At 35.4% G+C, this 17,112-nt stretch overlaps 3 protein-coding genes across 3 annotated transcripts; 1 reads left to right on the forward strand and 2 right to left on the reverse strand.

Moving 5' to 3' along the window:
• The first annotated feature begins 213 nt into the window (after window positions 1–213).
• Usp39 (ubiquitin specific protease 39) lies at window positions 214–4,402 on the forward strand. The gene is made up of 10 exons (XM_028177658.2): window positions 214–376; window positions 457–605; window positions 825–939; window positions 1,716–1,891; window positions 2,116–2,341; window positions 2,495–2,618; window positions 2,718–2,877; window positions 3,059–3,249; window positions 3,525–3,677; window positions 4,268–4,402. Exons 1-10 carry the CDS (start codon window positions 316–318, stop codon window positions 4,362–4,364), a joined length of 1,452 nt encoding a protein of 483 aa, XP_028033459.1. The 5' UTR covers window positions 214–315; the 3' UTR covers window positions 4,365–4,402.
• On the reverse strand, window positions 4,393–8,924 carry Txl (Thioredoxin-like). The gene is made up of 6 exons (XM_028177659.2): window positions 8,733–8,924; window positions 8,500–8,656; window positions 8,278–8,391; window positions 7,493–7,642; window positions 5,510–5,643; window positions 4,393–5,148 (listed from the first exon to the last, which is right to left on the reverse strand). Exons 1-6 carry the CDS (start codon window positions 8,828–8,830, stop codon window positions 4,938–4,940), a joined length of 864 nt encoding a protein of 287 aa, XP_028033460.2. The 5' UTR covers window positions 8,831–8,924; the 3' UTR covers window positions 4,393–4,937.
• Window positions 8,925–10,033: 1,109 nt separating this feature from the next.
• LOC114245463 (tigger transposable element-derived protein 4) lies at window positions 10,034–11,796 on the reverse strand. The gene has a single exon (XM_028177635.2). The coding sequence runs from the start codon at window positions 11,509–11,511 to the stop codon at window positions 10,105–10,107; it is 1,407 nt and encodes a 468-aa protein (XP_028033436.2). The 5' UTR covers window positions 11,512–11,796; the 3' UTR covers window positions 10,034–10,104.
• Between the last annotated feature and the right edge of the window lie 5,316 nt (window positions 11,797–17,112).

The following is a 17,112-nucleotide window of genomic DNA, read 5'->3' on the forward strand; positions in this document are numbered from 1 at the left end:
TAGAAAAATTGGTACCCACCTGAGATTCGAACATCGGTGCATTGCTCAACACGAATGCACCGGACGTCTTATCCTTTAGGCCACGACGACTTCATATTTCATACTATATTATCTCATTTCATTTCATACCACTTCGTATTACCATTTTTCATAAAAATAAGAATATAAATTAAATTAAGACCTGACCTAAAGGTCTTAGTTACCGTATCATAAAATCCCATAAAAAGTTCATTTAACGATTAATATTTACATTTTACATTTAGATTTCAGATTCTCCCTTTAACTACATTGTCTAAAGTCTATGATAGTAATAAAATGACTGAAGAACAATCTAGAAAACGCAAAATAACTGATGAAAATGGGACTGACAAACAAGGTACTTGATAATGCAATTCTAACCTTCTATGATTCTGCACTCTACTGCTACTTGTAATCAAAGTATTATTATATTTTCAGGACGATATTCGAAAACTCAACAAATTCAATGTCCTTACCTGGATACTATTAATCGGCATGTTTTAGATTTTGACTTTGAGAAATTGTGCTCGGTTTCATTGACTAGAATCAATGTTTACGCTTGCTTAGTGTGCGGTAAATATTTTCAGGTAACAAAATATTTATGCAATTGTCATGGCTTTGGTGATTAGAGGCTTGAACTTTCTTTTACAGGCAAGTTACTTGTTTTCATGATGACGATTTTTATGAGCGCCAGTGTTGTTCCTGGCATTTCATTCCAGTTCTTTGCTGTAGTGATATGTTGACTTAGGCATAAATTTGAATTAATTCACTTGCGAAAAAATCATTAAAATATATCTACTTTCCAGGGAAGAGGCACCAACACTCATGCCTACACACATTCAGTGGCTGATGGACACCATGTATTTTTGAATCTTAACACATTAAAGTTCTATTGTCTTCCTGACAATTATGAAGTTATTGGTAAATTACATATTTTTAACTTGGTTAGCTAAAATAGCTTTTATGTTAGATATAAATTAATTATAAATAAAATAATGATAAGATATAAATGAATTCAGTCAATTGTTGATTTTGTGCATTGAAAATATTTATAACATATGATTAAGAATTGGTGCATTTTACAGTTGTTAACCAATGCGATAACTTAAAATAAATTGTTAGACTTTATTTTTGTAAGTAAATTAATAATAAGGAAAATTTGACTGATTTTTTAAATTTTAGACACCAAAATGGAATCATGTAAAATACTTTTAAGCTTAAATTTAGGTATCAATGAATAGAAGTACAGTAAATCTTTAAAACTTGTAATAGTCTAATGGACAAGACACCCAGTGCATTTGTATTGGGCAGTGCAACTGTGGTGGTGTTTGAATTCTGTTGGCAGGTACCAATTTTTTAAATATGTATTTAACACATATTTAAAAAATTTAACACATTCACAAATTACTTCCTTGGTGAAGGAATGTATCAAATCCATCTTGTGATTATAATAAACTTGCATAAATTATAATTTGTTCTAAGGGTGACTTAAGAGCTTGCATTTGTAAGTACCACCATTCTGCCTATTTCTGCCGTGAAGCAATAATGTGCATCAGTGAAGGTGACAGCTACTGTTGTACTGTAAAACTGAGACTTAGAACTCCTGTTATAGGGATGTGGGTAATCACATAGCATCAGATGAGCCGGGAGCTAATCTACCTATCACAGCAATAAAAAAAGACAATTTCACATTTTAGACTCTTCATTGAATGACATCAAATATGTTTTGAACCCAACATTCACACCTGAACAGATCAAGCTTATAGATACTAATACAAAGATGTCACGAGCCATTGATGGCACAATGTATATGCCTGGCATTGTAGGCCTTAATAATATCAAGGCCAATGATTACTGTAATGTAATTTTGCAGGTCAGTATATGTTCTTATTAAATACATTTTGTTTTTTGTTACTGTTTTTATTGTATGGTAAATGCGACTTATATTTTTGTTGCCGGCGATCTGTGAAAGTAGATGCGTTACAGTCAAACTGATTCTGTTTTAACCATTTTGTATATTTGTAGTGAATAATTACACAGTGCTACAAAGTCTTAATATTGTCACATTTTTATACTAAATTCATTTTATGATTTTAGTGTTTGTCACAAGTACGTCCCCTACGTAACTACTTTCTGAGGGAAGAGAACTATGCTAGTGTAAAAAGACCACCTGGGGACTCGTCTTTTTTACTTGTACAAAGATTTGGTGAATTATTACGCAAACTATGGAACCCCCGTGCTTTTAAAGCACACGTATCTCCTCACGAGATGTTGCAGGCTGTTGTGCTGTGGTCTAAGAAGCGATATCAGTTTATTAAGCAGAGTAAGATTTTAGTAGTTTTTTGGATATACGAACATGCTTCCTTAGTGTAATTTCTGTATATTATGCTAAAAAGTATGTATATTGATTGATCAGTTTTATATTTTAATTATATATTGTTTTATGATAATAACACAAATTTATATTTTTGCTCAGGTGATCCAATAGACTTTCTGTCTTGGTTTCTAAATTCATTACACATGGCACTGAATGGTACAAAGAAGCCAAATAGCTCCATAATTTATAAGTCATTTCTGGGTCACATGAGGATCTACACAAGGTAAGATTTAAGCATCTGATTTTTTAAAGTTCAAAGTATTTAACACTTAATCTATCATTATATGCAGTCAAAAATTTCTGAACAGACTGAAATTTTCAGAAAGTTGCCACCACCGGATGCTGATGATGCAGCTAAAGTCGATCTTAGCAGTGAAGAGTACAATGAAATGATCACTGAGTCTCCATTTTTGTACCTCACATGTGATTTGCCTCCAACGCCATTGTTCACTGATGAGTTCCGTGAAAATATTATTCCACAGGTGAAAATACCTAGTATTGCAATTTAAAAATTGTATTCACTAACTTTTTTTATTTTTTTATTGACTGGTTTTTTTTATATCAATTCACATCCACTGAAATAGTATTTAAAACCAAAAACTTAACATAAAAACTTTTTGAAATTTCTGCTTGAATATTTTTAACATTCTTGTGATATTACAGGTAAATCTTTACCAGCTTTTGTCAAAATTCAATGGTCAAACATCAAAAGAATACAAAACTTATAAAGAGAACTTTTTGAAAAGATTTGAAATAACACAGTTGCCTCCTTACCTAATTCTTTACATAAAAAGGTTTACGAAAAATACTTTTTTCGTTGAAAAGAATCCTACAGTTGTAAACTTTCCTGTCAAGTGAGTCATTATTGTTCAGACCTTATTTGATAGAAAATAGTTGATTTAAGCTTGTATTAAATAACAAATTTAACTAAATTTAAAATTATCAAAACAGTTGAAAAATCGCGTTTATTTATTAATTTAATGATATTGGCATTTTGAACATTATTATTCGCAAAACGCAACGCTTTTCTGTTCTGGCCATAGAAGTGTTTTAATCAATGTAATGTGTCCACTGTCCATCATTCACAACAATGTTAGTTATCTAAATTAATTAATCTATTTTATTTTAGAAACGTCGATTTTGGCGATATACTGACTGCGGAAATTAAGGCGAAACATAACGGAAAAACAATATACGAACTGGTTGGTAACATTGTTCATGATGGAACACCTGAGAAAGGGACGTATAGAGCTCACGTGTTGCATAAGCCTACACAGCAGTGGTAATTACATATTTACTCATGGCAGGGGTGCACTATCCGCTTGAGTGATGCGGAGTACCAATACAATTATGCCAACACTTTACTTGTCTTTTAAGATATTTGATCACAAAAAAGGTTTTAAAGCGTCCACACCCATCTTTAATTTATGTATTTTTCAATGCTTACAAATATTCACGTCAGTATTTTAGAGGTACCTATTATAGAGGTTGTTTTTTATTTTATTGTCAGTATCTACCACGCTGGTTATTCTGTAAATATCCGTATTAATAATTTCAAGACCACATATTCACCTTATAAGTATTTTCTGAGAATTTCACTATTATTCCCATATTTCTAGGAAATTGCATTTTAGAATATATCAAAGTTCTGTTAGGTCTTTCTTATCAACTTCTTCAGTCATAGTCCCACATATTCGATGCTCCTCCTAGTTTCGACGGGGGAGGAGCGACCCTAGGCCTGAAACTCCTTCCAAGATTTTAATAATTGTAGTCAAGATAGTCTATGGCACGGTTGTAACCAAGAATAGCGTGTTTCCCAGTATATTAATAAAAACATTACTGCCAATATTGAAAATTATTTTTTTGTCACAGGTATGAGATGCAAGATCTTCATGTTACCAGTATTTTACCTCAAATGATTACACTTACTGAAGCATATATACAAATATATGAACTAAAGCAGGACTAAAATGTTCATTAATAATAAATAAAATAAGTTATATATTACATACATTTCTTTTATTGAAATATACAAATTTGTGTTAAGAATTGTGTTTAACCAACTGGCCTCTGGAATGACCTCCTTACTTATAAAATATTTATTAAATATGTGGTAAAATATATTATTATATAATAGAAAATTCATACTTTACTATTTGACACAGTTTTAGAATAATTTTCACTATGCTGTTTCAAATATTGTAATTCTAAATTACAGAGTGGAACTGTTACTACACAATATATGTATTTTGCAATCATTTTTGTTTTATATGCAGTAGATTGCAAAATTTAATAATCAGTAATAAAAAGGCCATTTCTTTATGGAATTAAGTATATAAAATATTTGTTATTACTCTACATTGGTAGGTTTGCTATGAATGAAATTTATTCAACCACCCTTTTCTTTAGAATGTTGGGTAAAAGATGTCTCTATACAATACCCATGTCTTCAATAAGATTTTACATTTTGTACAAAGTCAGATTGTTAGAAATTTTAAAAACATTGTCTAGTGTGCCAAAATATAGTACCACTGCAAACAACTTAATGGCTTTCACCTTTCTTGCCAGCTACTCTTTTGAATTCACCCATATTAGTTGTTGAGATTGGTGACCCATAGAAGGCAAGGTGATTGATTTCTGTCACTTCATCACCAGACTGGTTGTCTTTTATAAACAGTTGAATGTTTTGAACACTCTGGAATTTGACGAATTTAAGTGGTACAGGATTGCCTTCCAAGTCGCTCGGAGTTAGCCTGAAAATAAATATGATATCAGTCTTGTCTTTCATAATCATTTTTTTGCAGATTGTTGTTCTTACGTGATTCAATTAGCATTAGCTATTTAACATACTATTTATAAAAAGGTATGAATGCTATTTCCTGTATCATTGTATTTATTCACCTTGTTTTTCTATCAAACTTATTTACTCTTGAATACCAGTTATAGGTTACAATCCTCCATAGCTGAGTACTACCATCAATTCTTTAAGTCACATCATGTGACTTTCATCACAAAGGTAGAGAATCAGAATTGTGAATATTTTAAGGTGGGTAGCAGAACTCATCTTGTGATAACTATGCCATACTAGCATAATAGAATAAAAAAAGAGCTCACTCTAAGTCTTGGACTGATGAGTAACCAGCAGCCTGATCAAAGTCCAAGGTTCTGGGTTGATTGATGAATAACTTTATAGATTTGGGTCCTTTGTCAGCTGGACCTTTGATCTTTATTGAATGCAGTTTTACTAGCTGAAATTTTTAAGTTATATGTAAATTACTAATTTAAGCTTGTCATATTATGTTTAGTTTCGAATAATGATGATGTAGGTGTATTGTAAAATTTTATGACAACTATTTTACACATAGGTGTTTTCAAACCATACAGATTCAGTCGCTGACATCTATGTACCTCACTCATTATTGGGCTAAGGCTTTGGAGAGCAAAAACGAAGTTCTCGCAGTGAGCCTCAATATCCTGAATGTCTTTGCATCTTTTGACCAAATAACCAGCTTACAGAATTCCTGGGGGACTTCAGGTGGATCACCAAAGCTCTGAATAGAAATAGTATGAAAGTTGAAATGAACGACTGCTGCTCAGACTGTTAATCGACGATAGCAAAGAGGATTGGCAAAGTATACTCGTCATCAGTTTTTTTGAAACAGGCCACCACATCTTGTGTCAAAAGTCAAGAAAGTTAGATGTGTGGACGAGCTCACAGCCCACCTGGTGTTAAGTGGTTACTGGAGCCCATAGACATCTACAACGTAAATGCGCCACACACCTTGAGATATAGTTGTAAGGTCTCAGTATAGTTACAACGGCTGCCCCACCCTTCAAACCGAAACGCATTACTGCTTCACGGCAGAAATAGGCGGGGCGGTGGTAACCTACCCGTGCGGACTCACAAGAGGTCCTACCACCAGTAATTACGCAAATTATAATTTTGCGGGTTTGATTTTTATTGCACGATGTTATTCCTTCACCGTGGAAGTCAATCGTGAACATTTGTTGAGTACGTATTTCATTAGAAAAATTGGTACCCGCCAGCGAGATTCGAACACCAGTGCATCGCTCGATACGAACGCACCGGACGTCTTATCTGTGGTAGATCTGTGAGTGGTGTGAATTAACTTTAGTTGTACAGCTGGAACCACTGCAGTAATCCACAGTGCATTCACAAACATCTTAAGATTGAAATAAAATCTTGTCAATGACTGAACCTACCTGACCTATGACAGCTCTTTCTTTAGATGAGATTTAAGAATTCTCAGCAATAGGCAGAAGTTTACCTATGTCCTGGCCATTACTGATGTTCATGAGCAAATATGTATTACCACCAGATGGAAACTAATGACTTTTATGTAAAAATGAGCATGAATAAATATTTATTGGTCATATTGATGGTTTTTTTGCTATTATTTTTTATATGAAACGGTTTAAATACCTAATTTAAAAACCTACTAATACTTTAAGTTTTCTTGTCAAGTATGTTATTATTCTACTACAATAAAGTAACTTATTGAAGATATTATTTTTTTAGGAACAATATATTTGCAATTATTACTATTACAAGATATGTTTATATTTTACTGGTGGTAGGACCTCTTGTGAGTCCGTGCGGGTGGGTACCACCGCCCTGCCTATTTCTGCCGAGAAACAGTAATGCGTTTCGGTTTGAAGGGTGGGGCAGCCGTTGTAACTATACGTGAGACCTAAGAACTTATATCTCAAGGTGGGTGGCGCATTTACGTTGTAGATGTCTATGGGCTCCAGTAACCACTTAACACAAGCAAAAAAAAAAAAAAATTGGTGGACTTTGGATGATGACCTGATGCTAGACTTTTTTATGATTAAACTAGACATTGTCCTACAATTTGAGAATGTAAGACCACAATTTGTTCCATACTCAGCTTTCAAATATTTCAATGGACGGACTTAAAATTAACTCATTTCACCCAAGTTGTACTATTACAGCACACAAAAAGTATAGTGTAATACTTAACAAATTTTGTTTTTTTATATAAAAAAATTTTTATTGGTGAAAATTCCTTATTTGTATACCTTTGTTTGTTATTGTGAAATGCATGCATAAAGTACCTGATTGAAGGATATATTGATTATCAATTGTTCATCACAGTAACTAGCAAGGTATCCCCTGTCATTTGTCAGTGCTTGGGCAAGTGGATGATCATCAGCCTCATTTAAACATTCACACTCACTCTTGGTAATGAATGTAATAAGATCCATCTGAAAAAATTTTAATGTTTTAAAAAGTAGTAAAATGAAAATTCTACATGTTTTTGTTAATTTCATAATAATATTTTCATCACTTTTCATGAGTTTTAGTAATTATTTAAAAAAAATCGTTTAATCTGGCATCATTATATCATTTTTTATTTAGATTATTTTCGCTTATGCGTATGTCTCAAGGTTTGCATTTGTAAAGCTTGCATATTTAAACATAAAGCTATCAGGAAATATATGATGCTAACCTGGAACACTTCTAAACACAGGTATGTATCCCATCTTGAGCCTACATCATTATAAAAGTACTACAGAATTAAGACAACATACTGAAGATTATGTTGAAAATGATGTGATGATCTTAAGCTCATCTGATGTGCTCTTTTAAAAGTTTGACAGGTAGAACAACATGATACATAATACATATTTGATACATAATATTTTTAAAGTGATACAAAACATTAAAATAGTAATAAAAGTTTTAATTTATGTTCTAACTTTGGGTATGTAGATTTTTGTCTATTACTTATATGAAAGGGTTTTAACTCAATTCTTATACATTGAGAGGATAGTCCGTATTTTGAATTGTAATAAATAAGAAAGATAATATGAAATTTGAGTAAATATTTTCAACTAACATGTCCAGCAACAGTATTGTCTTCATCTTCTTCTGCAACATCAGAGCCATAATACTGTCTAACTTTGTTTTCTAGTACAGTAGTATTGCCTCCTTCTAGTCTGTCGATTTTGGTCTATAATGAAAACGAAGTTTTGTTTAAGCACTGAGGAACATTTCTAATGAAACAATAAGTGTTATTTTCTTGCTAGTTAATTCTAGCTTAGATATTTCTAGAACGTACCCTGTTTCTGTAGAAAATGAATGTGGGCATTGCACTGACGCCCTGAGCACTCGCTGTATCGGCGCATCTGTCTACGTCTACTTTGAGAAATACTGCTCTCGGAAACTTTGCTGGTAGCTGCTCGAAAAAAGGGGCAATCCTTTGGCACGGTGGACACCTATACAAACAATATAATAAAATAGCTTACAAATACAATAGGCAATGACTCGAAGTTTTGATCAAAGTTTACTTACCAAGTTGCTGTAAAGTCCACAACGACTAACTTGGTTCCAGCGTTAGCCATTTCAGTCTGGAAATGAGCATCATTTTGAATTACAGTGGCTAAGCCCATGGTTTAAAACAAATTCAATCGGAAGTGCTGATAAACTCGAAATTAGGCTATGTATATCGACGTCTCTCTGACGACGAGAATGATATTTCAAAATGGTTGAATTTTGACATATAAAGCTTTTTTTGTTATCGGCCGTTTGTAACTTGACTTTTTAGCTCAACTTTGAGAAAAACACAAAACAAATTGCAATATCTTTTTAGAAAAAGAGTGAAAAGCTTTGATTTTTGAGCCTGTAACAATACGTACAATAACGGTTAGCATTTCAATTTTACGAAGAAACAATAATTATATAGCTGGCAAGAAATTCACAGATCAAGCTTGAATTTAGTGCTGCTTAACCAAAACTAGATCTCGGAATTTACGATCAGTTATTCAAGTTGATTTACATCATGCTTGAGTAGCAAAACGAATTAACATTTAATTTCTTTTTTTATCCGGTCGATAGATTACGAGTGATAACATATGGTACTGAGACGTGGTCGCTCACAATGGGCCTAATCAGAAGGCTCAAGATCACCCAAAGAGCAATAGAGAGAGAGGCTAGGCTTGTAGGTTCCCTGCGATATCAAATCAGGTATGAGGAGATTCGCAAGAAAGCCATAGTATACGACATAGCCTAAAGGATTGCGACGTTGAAGTGGCAGTGGACATGGTACATTGCTCGTAGAACAAATGAATGATTGAACTGAAAATTTCTAGAGTGGCGACCGCGTACCTACCGAAAGACACAGCGTGAGTAAGCTTCACATAAGATGGACTGACGAACTTTTGAGTTTCGCGGGGATCCGCTGGATGCAGGCAGCACAGGACCAGGCGTCGTAGCTAGGCTTGGAGGAGGTCTATAGCCAGTAGCGAAGTAATCGAATTACTGTATTGTCATCAGTCTACTGGAATATTAATTAATAAGCAAAATTCATAGCACTAAAAGGTCAATAATAGTCAATTACGTGAGGTATTTTCACACTCGACAACAATTCTAAGTTGTTTTTTGGAATATTTTATGGCTTGGTTACGAGACCTTTATGCCAAGCGGTTTTTAGAATACAGTCTCAATCCGTGCGTTGGCTCAGTGTTGTGTAAAAGTGGTATTATTGTATAAAAGTAATCCAAAATTACCTCCAAGCTGTAGGAAGTATCTACTTACAATTTTGAATTCTTATCCCATCTATTGCATAATTATAGTTTAAAATAAATTTGGACAAATTGAGACTAGATTATTGATTTATTTAACTAAAAATTAAAAAAATACGCATATACACATAATATAAATGCTGCTACATAGAATTATTTTTAGAAATCGAGTTTAAAATTATACTTTCTATTACAGACAAATTGTTGAGACCATTTTCAGAATCTAAAGATTTTAAATAATGCTTCAATGTATTGACCGCTTGAAGCGCCGTAACTGATTTGTTATCAATGGTTTCACCATTGTTAATGATGATTTTATTATCTTTTTCTTTTATATTATTATCTGTAAATGTTGATTCTTGGTTAACGCCTTTTTCTACTTCACACGTCGCTAATTCATAATCAACATACAAATAGTCTTGGTATTTCATCAATATTTGTTCTTTGTATTCGTCATCCTCGTCATCAACCTCATAATAGTCTCCGAAACCGGATTTCTTAAAATAAGATTGAATTGTATGAGCTTTAATGGACTCAAAGACATCAGTGAGATATTTCAAGCACTGTTTAAAATCAACAGCTAGTCCCTCCTTGTATTTTTCAATCAATTTAATCCTATAATTCTGCTTAATAACCTTAATAATGCCTTGAGACATAGGCATTTCATGTTCAGCTTCAGGGGGTATGATAACCAAGTTTATGTTATTCAAGATTATGTCTTTTGGATGCACTGGACTCTCATCAACGAACAATACCACCAATCTCCCCTGAATTTCAAAATATTCGTCAAGAATGTATAACCAGTTTGTGAAAGCCAGTTTTGTCATCCAAGACTTAGGGTTAACTTGATATTGGCAGGGCAAGTCTTTATCTGAATTTTCAGTATTACTAATAATGAGTAGTGGTAATTTTTCTGATCCAATAGAATTCGAACATGCCAATACCGTGAACCGTTCTTCTGGCATTGTACCATCTTTACATATCTTGTCTACTATAGTAGACATGTCGTTTGGCATTAGCTTGTAAAACAATCCAAATTCATCAGCATTAAAAACATCACACGGTTCATAGTCTTTGACTAGTTCTTGATAGGATTCGTAAGTAAAGTCGGAGCCGTCATCACTGTCAAAGTCATTGTTTAACGAGAACGCGTGGCGCTGCTTAAAACGACTGTACCAACCACTGGAAGCCGTGAAATCGTAGACTTCTAATTCTTTAGCGATTTCTAAAGCTCTTTGTTTCATCATTGGCCCGTCCAAGGGAATATTCTGGGCGTTCATACTGACGATCCAGTCGATCAAAACATTCTCAATTTCAACATATTTACCGCTTTTATTTTTCTTTCGTTTTAAGTATGCACCACTTATGTTTTTGCATCTATTTTCTACATCAGCCCTGTATTTTACAATCGTCGATAGTGTTGAGACAGGAATTTCAAGTTCAGCTGCTATTTGAGATTTTTTGTAATCTTGTGATTTTTTGTCGTAATATTGTAATATTTTCAATTTATCGTGAAATGAAAATGCTTTGCGTTTAGTCCTGAACGCCATTTTGTCGTTGTAACAGTACGTCCCAAGCCTTCGTAAACTTAGTTTGTCACTTAAGTTATTCTATCTAAAATATGATGATTTTGATTTGGTGGCACTTGATTGTGATATTCGAGTTAGTTGCAGCGCCTTGATAAAGAAATTTATTTTAAAAACTCTTATTTCGTTTATACAAAATAACGTATACCCAGCACAACGTATTAAGCGGCACTGAAGTATACGGAGGTCGAGATCGAATAAAACGGAACTGCTAGCGACTCCAAGTGAACAACGTATTAAACGACGCAACGTCATCATTACCTTAATAATAGTATGGAAATTATTAAAGATAATAATTAAAATGTATGATTTTGAAATAATAATCTATTTTTATAATATTCAAACTATTCATTTTAATCAATAAAATTATATATTTGTGTTTATTTTTATATTTAAGTGCCATCTGTTGGCTAACCTGAAAGCTAACAGTTACAGATTATACATGTTGCATACCTACAATTAATTATTTATTGTGCATTAAAAATGAAAATTAAACCCGTTAAAGACACAAGTTGCCGCAATTCCAAGGAGTATCCCTGCAACCTTCCAAGTGTATCGGGATACTTGGGGTCGACATTTCGAGCGATATCCAGTTTCGGAGTCATTTGGTCCAAAACAATGGGATTCCTTAACAGAGCGAAGCGGTACTTTACGCTTGAATAAAGACTTTTGCATTTTAAAGCACAAGTCCAGCCTCGCGTGTAGTACTACTCCCATTTCTGGGCCGTGGCTCCGAAATACCAGCTTCTTCCATTTGATTACATGCAGAAGAGGGTCGTTCGGATTGTCGATAATCTCATTCTCACGGATCGTTTGGAACCTCTGGGCCTGCGGAGGGACTTCGGTTCCCTTTGTATTTTGTACCGTATGTTCCATGCGGAGTGCTCTGAGGAATTGCTTGAGGTGATCCCCTCATCTCCTTTTTACCATCGCACCTCCCGCCATCGGAGCAAAGTTCATCCATATTATCTGGAACCGCTGCGTTCATCGACAGTGCGTTTCCAGAGGTCTTTTTTGCCACGTACCATCCAGCTATGGAATGAGCTCCCCCCCCCCGGTTTTTCCCGGGCGCTATGACATGTCCTTCTTCAAACGAGGCTTGTGGAGAGTATTAAGCGGTAGGCAGCGGCTTGGCTCTGCTCCTGGCATTGCTGAAGTCCATGGGCCACGGTAACCACTCACCATCAGGTGGGTCGTATGCTCGTCTGCCTACGCGGATAGAAAAAAAAAATCGCGAATCGCGGTCATCTCAAATATATGTGTATCTATGTATATGTGTATATTTTATATGTTAAGTAGATATTATAGTCTAATTTAAAATCGGTATTGCATACCGAGACGAATAAGTTTTCAAGTGTCTTAACACGTTAACAGTCCCCATACAAGCGTTCCGAAACACGCCATATGTCCAAGTGTGATTATATATTTTTTGGTCATTATTAGATGTCCACCTATCGGCTGATGCATTAAAAGTAACAAAATATGGTCGTTGACCCCGGATATACCCGTGTACAGCGGGCGGTACACGGACTTATGAATTAAATTACCGGGTACCTTTAACGTGTACCACAGGCTCATGAGTGTTCCAGTAGACGTATGTATGGTTATTTTATTACCATATCGATGGTACACTTCCGCGGCAAACTACTTTTCCGCCAATACATACCCTCAAACACATAAATATAACATGAAGATCTATAAACTATGGTCTGCAGAACACTTAGGGATACCAAATTTACAATGGTCAAAATGTGCAAGTTTTTGGTTTGGATACCTCCGGAAGTATGGTAGTAACATTGGCAGAAGGTTTACTTGATGAAGGTCGCTGCATGATAACGGACAACTACTACATGAGCGACCCTTTGACAGAATTTATGCTTTCTCGCAATACAGACCTCTGTGGCACAGTCAATAAAAAGAGAAAAGGTTTACCGAAAGAGAGAAGGAGAGAAAAGCATTCATTCTAGCAGCACATGAAACGTTCAAGTTCAAGTTACGCCGCTGAGAAAAACACATTTTTTTGAGTTTTTGGGCAAGAAAGAATCTCGATTCATCCGAAGACGATGCGTGGGATGCTGCCAAAACCTTCTTGATGAAGGTCGATTTGCTCCATATGCACAGGCCAAAGCCAAAAGGGTATCAACGCAATGTAAAATTTGCAAAAACGCATATTGCGTCGTTTGTTTTTCTAAACTTTTAGTTCACCAATTAAAATTTGTATTTTTTTTTTCTAAGTTTTTTTATGTCGTGTTGCTATACTAAGAATTTTAAAAAAATATGACATGTTTTCGACTTTCTCCATTTATTAGATCCTTGGCCACAAGTCCACAAAGAAAACACTAACTAATTTGACAAGTCCGTGGATCTAGGCCCCGTAGAGAAACACATCGGCTCGTGTACCTCATAGGGTACACGAACTCGGCGGAACCGCTCACCGTGTACCACATACGTAGCACCGGACTGTTAACGTGTTAACTTAAAACATAATATTAATAATTTTTGCATGAAGTCGTCGTGGCCTAAAGGATAAGACGTCCGGTGCATTCGTATATAGCGATGCAACGGTGTTTGAATCCCGCAGGCGGGTACAAATTTTTCTAATGAAATACGTATTTAACAATTGTTCACGATTGACTTCCACGGTGAAGGAATAACATCGTGTAATAAAAATCAAACCCCCAAAATTATAATTTGCGTAATTACTGGTGGTAGGACCTCTTGTGAGTCCGCACGGGTAGGTAGGGGAAGGCCGGGCAAAGTGAATACCCCGGGCAAAGCGAATACTGCTCATTACTCCTAAATTATTCGTTTTTCATTCAACACGCCAACACTGTTACATTCGGTCATCTTGGTTTAATACGCGGCAAACATCGAAGAGAGGGTCTGCGTCGCGTCCCGTCCTCGGAGTGAAGATTTGTGTTTTCGTAAATAAAAGATTGATTTTACGAGGTAAGTACATTGATCAATTCTCCTGTATTATTAGTTCTTGATTTTTAGGAATGTCTTAATTCGTTAACATATCAAAGTAGGTTTCTATGGTGTATTTAACAGAAAGTCAGAATTATTAGTTTTTGTATGAAATGTTTTAACCTCAAAACTTACCTAGTCGGGCAAAGTGAAATTTTTCATTGGTGACTTATTATCTAAAAATATATTTTATTTGTTTCAGATGGTGAATAAATATTAAAAAAACTAAGCAAGGGATGTGGGATGAAAATGTTATGCAAACGGCTATTAATTTGTGCAAAGCTGGAGAATCAATAAAAATCACAGGTAAAAGTATGGTTTGCCTTATGCAACCTTGTATAGGAATGTAAAAACCAGCATCGCTGCTAAGACCTATTCCAAATCCTGACTGACTACTCGTAAACGGAAATTACAAAAAACGGAAATATGAACTAGTACCCCGATCAAGGAAGATCAAAAGCAGATATATGAGAAAAATAAAATTAATAATGTTAGAGAAGAATGTTATCAGACTGACTGAAAAGTCAAAAAAACTGCTAAACAGGTTAAACAGACAAAGAAAATAAAAGAATTTAAGGATATTTTATGCATTTTTTGCGGTGAAATATATTATATTAAATAGAAGAAAACGGTAAACCAATTGAAAATTGGATTCAATCTTAGGATTCAATGTGACATTTGTCAACAATGGTGTCACGAAGATTGTTCTGCTTTTAATGGCACTCAAGGGTATACTTGTGACAATTGTCAATCTTAATTTTCAAATTTTATGGTCAAGTTATGTTTTTTTTTTCAGTTTATCAAAGTTATTTCTGTGTTTTCAGAGATTGAATATGGGTATTCACTTTGCCCAAGTACTGTATCCGCTTTACCCGAGGTACCGGGCAAAGTACTTTCGTACTTTTTTAAATTTTAATGGCAGTTCATAATTGTTTAAATATTAATGGTAACTGATGCTCGTATTTGTAAGAGCAGTAAATAAAGACTGGTTTGTGATAGTTATTTTGTTTTTGTATTGTATACCTTCTCTGATATAACCTTACATACCTTAAGGTATCCACTTTTCCCGATCTTCCCCTACCACCGCCCCGCCTATTTCTGCCGTGAAGCAGTAATGCGTTTCGGTTTGAAGGGTGGGGCAGCCGTTGTAACTATACTGAGACCTTAGAACTTATATCTCAAGGTGTGTGGCGCATTTACATTGTAGATGTCTATGGGTTCCAGTAACCACTTAACACCAGGTGGGCTGTGAGCTCGTCCACACATAAAGGCAATAAAAAAAAAATAGGTATGAGATATAACTTTATACGCAAATTGTTGAGTGCCCCTAGCTTTTATTGCCAAATCGCTCCCGTGGCTTTTCGTAAACTGATTACGTTATTGATGTTCCGAATAATAAAATAATAATCTCTCGACCTGTAATAAAGTTATGCCGGTGCGAGTAACGCTACCTGTGGTCAAATATCAAGAAGAAATATCGAAACAATTATAAATGTTTATGGAATGCGATAGAAAATTCTCGAATGTTCCAGTTTTATCGAGAATTCAAATTCAAATTCAAAATTCAATGTTCTAATACTGACAGAAAGTCAGTTCTATTCGAAGCAAAGCAACGAAGGGATCACGTCAGCAAGCGAAGAAAAATAAATTGCGGTACTGAAGTCTATTTTTATTTAATCTGAGAGAATTTGCTACATTCTTCGTAGGAAGAGCAGAGCTTCGCAGAATCTACCATCGGATCGGAATCGCGACCCAGTGAGAAGATCCGGTGAGAAACTCAGCGGGCTGTGTCTGTGGGTTAATTTACTCGTCGAGCCCTCCGCAAGCGACGGGTTCGACGAGAACGATGACCGGTGCTTGGGTAACTGAAAGCACCGTTAGTGGATCGGGAGGATCTGAAATGATGTTTTTTGGGCGACATCGACTGTATACCATTCGGTCCGCAGGATCGGGAATGTAGTTACCGGCGGTCATGATGAGAGAGTTCTCGTGTCGCTTTCTCGAAATGGCGCATTGATGCCGACTGTAGATACTTACTGATGGACTCTAGGTTCATGTCGTCGTGGAGGTCCACATTTCTAACATATCATGGGGCTCCGACAGCTATCCTGCAAGACCCCTGTCGAGAGTGACACTTAAGTACTTAGCCTTCGTAGCACATGTTATAGGTTGGCCAAATATTTTTATGGCGGGAATGGAGTTACCGCGCCTAATTGGTGATGAGACACTAGCAGCAGTGTCGAGAGGGCGACCCCTTTTGAAGAGCACGGCTGTGCTTTTCATGCCGTTGATGTCAATACGCCACTTCTGGAACCACTGTCCTAAATTGGTGGTCGCGATCCGGAGTTTACTATGCATGAATGACATCTTCCTACTGGAGTAGTAGATAGCGGTATCATCCGCGAAAAAGGCTAAGTGGGTCGCCGGCGTCCGGGGTATATCGTTAATAAAGCAAAAGTAAGCAAGTAAAAGTTCAGCATTTTTCAAGTAATGTGATTACCAAAGTACAGCGTGTCATCTTTATATAGGTATATAACCATAGGCAGATGAGGCCGTGGCTCCATTCGATAATAGCCTATTAAAGGAACCTATAGACGT

The sequence above is a fragment of the Bombyx mandarina genome, chromosome 15 (assembly GCF_030267445.1).
Source record: "Bombyx mandarina strain Sakado chromosome 15, ASM3026744v2".
In the NCBI taxonomy this organism is placed as follows: Eukaryota; Metazoa; Arthropoda; class Insecta; order Lepidoptera; family Bombycidae; genus Bombyx; species Bombyx mandarina.